Here is a 6,136-nt window from a genome sequence, read left to right as displayed (position 1 = left end):
AAAAAAAAAAAAAAAATGATCATTTTTTTCGTTCCATTCCACGCATAATCCGCGATAATAATTTTGACCCCCTTCGAAACCATTCTCATCTACATATACAGTTTTACATTTGACCGATTTCCGGCACGATTCCGGTGTCTCCGTTCAATTCTCTCGACCAGTTACATATTTTTTCACGGCACGAAAGCCGTCGGTGGAAAGTTGGGAAGTTTTCTTGGGCGTGAAGTCAGCAAATGGAAAAGTTTCACCGCGTGGAATCGGTGGCGAATTGAGAAATCGAGCGAACTTTCGAGGGATGCCGATAGTGTTACACTCCGTTACTCGTTGAACGAAGAAAATGCGGAGGAGGATTAACGGTGACGTTCGAATAAACGCTCGACTTCTCATATTGTTCACTGCATTGTGAATCTTTATCAAAGATGACAATATTAATTATTTGTATTTTAATAAACAAAGATAGAAGATATAACTTCGACGAAGCAAAATTTGAAAGTTTGAAGATTGAAGTTTAGATGGGTGTCTGGGATTAATCGAGAATCGCGGAATGCCTGTTATTCGTGACAAATTTACGTGGCGAGTTTCGAATTCTGGTATCCTGCATAGTGTCTTCGATAAATCATCTGGTTGGTACGCGTGCGGAATTTTGCTAGTCTAAAATAGGAAGAGAAAAAGAGAGGATGGAACAGAATGCGTGAGAGAAATAGAGAAAAGATTTCTAAACATATACCGATGATTGATCTTAAATGTGTGTAAATGAGATATATTTGGAAAGAGTATACGAGGATAGGTAATTAAGGCTCTATTAAACGATTCCAATTGATTAATGTAAAATATTATTTGTTTATATTTCTAATAAAATACCGAACATGTTGTACGACGATGATTCGTATATATTTTTACCTTTGACCGTTTTTTTATCGTCATTATACGTGTTTATTTGTGTCGGTATTTCTAATGGAACCTTTCAATGTTTTTTAATTTATATTTTATACGTTATACATTCTTTATATATATATAAATATAGGGCAGTGATTTTTTAAATCCAGATTTCTACATGTAAATTATAGAAAGTAATAGATAATTAATGTTCCAAATAATTTTAAATATTATACTTTTTATTATATAGGGAGATATATAGATAGGATTTTAAAAATTTTTCAAAAGGAAAGTGGAATAAAATTCTTTTCACTCGTATAATTAAATATTATTCGATGCATTTCGTATCTTCACTTTGAAACAAGAATGATAAAGAGAAATATATACGTTCAAAAATTTTACCAATTTAATTCTTATGTGCCGTAAAATAAAAAAGATAGAAAATCACTGGCCTAAAAATTTTCTAAGCTTTGATGTTTCATATAAAATTAGAAATTCATTGCATGAATTTTTTAATGAAATTATAACAACGCATCGAATTAAAACATCCTCGTGACGATTTAATTTCTAATTTTAGCAAATTGTAAATCGTCCATTTATATTTACGTGCAATTTTTTAAACAAGACTGGTCATCGTTCTTATCGTTATTTAATCCTACACCGATATCGATCGATTTCGATTGGCTCGCAGTAAAATTGAAGTGTACCAAAGCCAATTTACGCGGCACGTTCAACGTTGAGATTTTCTTTTCGAGTGAAATAACCTCGAATAATGGTTTTAAAAACATTTCTGGTGATAACAAACGCGTTATCAAGGTAAACGAACTTCGTTTGACGGATCGGGAACGAGAGGTCATTGTTTTTCGATATCTCGTATATTTGCTTCCTCCTTTTTTTCACGATATCTCTCTTTTTTTTTTTTTTCTCGATATCTCCGCGAATCTAAAATGAATACCTCTTGAAACTTCGAAGAATGGAAAGAGAAGAGAAGCCACTGTAAATTTTATCTCGTTTCAAATTTCGACGAAACACGGGGAAATTTAATTTGCAAATATACGGCTATTGACTCTGTAACAGTAAATTTTAATCCAACGAACGAAATTAACGGATAATTTGATGAATCTGATAGCAAATTTTTGGTTGACAGAGTGTATTGATGCTTTTTAATTAGATTCTCGAGAGGAAATTGAATTTTATATCGCGAAAAATGTGAATAATTCAACATTTTTAACATTGATTGTACAGAATAAACGAATAAACGAATGTTAAAAAGAAAAAAAGAAAGATATCAAGGACATTCCAAGGTCATTATCGACCTTGATTTCATAAAACTCGACTCTATCGTTTGATGAGTATCAATGCCGAGTATAGCTCGATAAACTATTGTAAGCAACATGCTATTTTCTCGGTACATATTGAAAGTAGTACCAGACAAAGGCGAGTAAATAACGCATTGATTTTAGTGTAAATGTTTGAACAGATTTCACTGATATGCATTCTTATTTCTTAAAACTTGAACGACTAAACTGACGGTTTCAAGGCGAACTGTACATTCGATATTTTTTTTTTTCGACGTGATTTTGTTATAACATCGTTTTAAAAATGTATTTGCTTTGGAATAACTTTTGAAACAATTATTGAATTATTCTCGGAAACGATGCTCCGTTTCTTATTTAAAATTTAATGTAACCTTCATTTTATTATACTATGTTTCCTTTTAAATTTTTTACGTTCAGATTCGTATTATTATTTCCCTCGAGTTATTTTTTACTCAATCATTTAAAAATTTATTAAAAATTACGATAGAATTGGTTAATATATCACTTTTAATACGCTCAATTTTTTTTTATAAATTTTTATTTCTCGGGACAAGAAGGAGATTGAGATACAGTTAATAGAGCTAAAAATTCTCATATATTCAAAGAGAGACCGCAGAGACAAACCCGATGTATAATCCAAAGACGTTCCAGTTTCATTTACGTAATGTCTCTCGTTAGTTCTCGAAGGGAATTATCATGTTTCAACATCAGACAAGGTTATTAAATATATTATATAGCATTTCTATATCGAAATGAATCACGGTACTGCTATAGATAATCTGGATCAAGGTGAATCAAAAATCTGAAAGAATATAACACTTGAAAGAATGTAATAGCCATGTTTAACTTGTTTCTTCACGTTTAAGTAGAATCTCATCTCGGGAAACAATCTTATAATATATTCGAGTCTACGTGGTCACGTTTGACTATCGCGATAATTTATTTTAAAATTGGAAAATAAGTCATAAAGTTGTTACCGTTTCTACGTGATGAAGGAAATTCATGAATTTCAAAGAGAGGACATTTTATTCGTTTCAATCTTATTAAAATTTGCATAGTATCTTTTTTTTTTATCTATCTTGTAATATAGTTTATTTAAATTTCGCGCGAGAAGAAATTTCTTCTCCTCGCTTTCACGTTATTTCACCCGCCTCGGAACACGTATCGAGAATAATGAAGGTTAATTAGACGAGTTGACGCATCAAGCGTTAAATTAATACTAGCACGCTATCTGCAGTCTCCGGGAGAATATATTCAAACACGACAGCTGATTGCTATAAATTGGCTTCAATTTCCTTCAATTTGCAAGCAAGTAAAGAAAAAAAAAAATGATATACCGTGGGCGGCATCTGCCGACTGGACAAACTCATGTGTGGATAAAGTAGGCATTGACGTAGTTGACTAGTTTCCCTTCCTCCATTTTTCACCTAAACGTTAGTACCAAATATGTCGCCAGATGGCGCGACGATACGTCCTCTCGCGATTTGAATCCTTTCTCCAGTTCACGGTCATGCGTGTTGTTGTTCGTTATTGTGCACGTGATGTGATTGAAATTAGTTTATAATTTGTTAGTGTTATTAATTATGTGAATTCACAATATTCATATTACTTACCGAGGTAACTTTTCGCACATTCATTTATCTTATGACTCTTGATTATGGTTATATAATTTCAAATCGAATAATGAAACGTTAACCCTTGTCCGAGATAGCCATTACAAAATAGTGACGATTTATAGAACTAACTCGTATCTATCGTTTTGTTTCAGTTGCCAGATTTGAACAATCTTGATGAAAAGGTGAGTGCTATCAACGAATTCCTGTTCATCTATCACACATTAATCACGTTATCGTTTTGGTAAGTGAATATTTTTCATATAATATATATATGATCAATTTCTCTGCATAATTACTCGAGCATATTCGAGAAATTTTGTATCGCGATACTATCGAATCTCCAATTAATCTTGTCTCGAAAATGTTTTTCGACACGTATAACGAATAATATCGTGTTTGAGAGAAGTCAGTGTCAACTATTAGATATAAGATTTCACGGTGACTTAGACATTCGAGGCAGAATTAAAGAGCTACGTGCTTGGAATCGCGAATGAGGTGTTCATGGATAGATTATATTCTCGCAAAGAGACTTATATAATCCCCATGAAAAAGATACACACGAAACCATTAAGAACGTTTCGAGGCAGAAGCACGTGGCTTACGAGCCTGTTGTTAGTGCTGGTAAACATTTTCGAAAGCAATTCCCGCGTCTCTCAACCTGCGCGCGCATGTTCCTGAATTTGTTTCATGGATTATTTCACGGACATTTGAAACGAAAATACTGCATCTCATAAAAAATGGAGAATTATTACATTAACAGAGTTTTTGCTTTGGCATAATAGCATAACGTTTATATTTTTCTTTCCAGTTATTTAAGAATTTATTTAAAAAATTAAAATATCAAAATTCTTTTCTTTGAAATATTTTAATATTTATTTAAGGGTTTTTTAGGTTAAGATAGAATTAGAATTAAGATATATAATCAATTATTTAATTCAATTTTTTTAGAAATATAACTCATTTCAATATTTATAATTAATTGATCAATTAGTTAGTTTAGTTACTAATTTGATAGTAATATTTCTATTCATTCCTAGATGGATAGTTTTTATTTTGTTTTCTATCAAGTAATTAGTTAAAAAATCATATTTTATCTTATTTAAAATGTATAGGATAGAAGTATAGGATAGAAGTATAGGATAGAAGTATAGGATAAGATAGAAGACTCATTGAATTGTTTGCACAATTCATTTATTAATTAAAAGAAAAAAACTGATTATCTATAGTTATAATGGTGAATATATAAATAGAGAAGAGTTTATTTTTAATTCATTTAATTCTATTAATTAATATATCATACAAAATTTCATTTTTATTTCTTTACATGATACAAAATTAAAATGCATTATGTAATAAATTTATATCTATCTAAAATAAAAGAATTCTTGCATATAAATATAAGTTAAGCACTTTCTCTATTTACTTTTTTACCATTGTATCTATTTTGTCTTTGCATCAGCTTTGATAAAGTACAGGTGTTCTTTTATTAATTTATTAATCTCATTGATATCATGTGTGTTGTATTTATTAGCTATACATTAATATTAATGATATTTATAGTAGATACGTTTAAGTACATTATATGTAATTAGAATTAACTGGAATAATTGTGAGGTTAAATTTATCCAAGCTATACATAGTATCACGATTTATTACAAGATTAGAGCTAGGATGTTTAATTAACATATGATCCTCTTTGATCCAAACAATTTTTTATATATATTTCATTTTTTTTTATGGAATATAATCATCGATCAAGTTTTTTACTGTTTCTATCTATATTTCTTGTTTTTACCTATGACAATTATAACTCGTCATTGCATATTCAAATACTAAATCATCATGACGAATGATAATTGTCATTTGAGGCCAACAGGTTAATCACAATATAATCAATCAATTTTTACCAATTCGATTATTTATTTACTATTATTTACCGCTTATTCGAATTGCACAAGCTACGATTTTCACGATAATTTACAATTGGCCCATTATCCATGAAAATTGTCTGCGGATCGGGCAACGTAGGTGGTGCCACGCGGAAACGGATGATTAAGATAATCGATTGTGAAATTACGAGCACTCCTTCGATTGATTAGCGACACATGAGAAAGAGAGAGAGAGAAAAGAAATTCGATTTATTGTTCGATTCAATCTTCGGTTGCTATCCTTTATGGTGTATCTCTTGCGTCACCGGCCTTTCGTGTTCGAACATCGTGTTTCTCGTTCGAAATGCAATTATTTGGGTAGAGAATAAGGAACGGCCCGACAAAAGCAGAGGGAAAAATGTTTCAATCGAGTAAATTGAGCGACTACGTGACCGCC

The 6,136-nt window shown here is 31.0% G+C and overlaps 1 protein-coding gene across 2 annotated transcripts in view; it reads left to right on the top strand.

Moving 5' to 3' along the window:
• Positions 1–6,136, top strand: part of LOC102678389 (sestrin homolog) — a 140,092-nt gene that overhangs the window by 21,943 nt on the left and 112,013 nt on the right. Inside the window, exons 1-2 of one of the 2 annotated variants that reach the window (XM_031508757.1) lie at positions 3,698–3,812; positions 3,964–3,993. Coding sequence is in view for 1 of the 2 variants with exons in the window: in XM_006612210.1 (XP_006612273.1) it covers positions 3,964–3,993 (30 nt within the window). In the remaining variant the exon portion in view is untranslated. Of the gene's footprint in view, positions 1–3,697; positions 3,813–3,963; positions 3,994–6,136 lie in introns of those variants that run through there. The other variant, XM_006612210.1, reaches the window with a different exon arrangement.

The sequence above is a fragment of the Apis dorsata genome, unplaced genomic scaffold (assembly GCF_000469605.1).
Source record: "Apis dorsata unplaced genomic scaffold, Apis dorsata 1.3 scaffold_99, whole genome shotgun sequence".
NCBI lineage: Eukaryota > Metazoa > Arthropoda > Insecta > Hymenoptera > Apidae > Apis > Apis dorsata.
The sequence above is the reverse complement of the archived record's forward strand: the minus strand, read 5'-3'. Positions and strand labels throughout refer to the sequence as shown.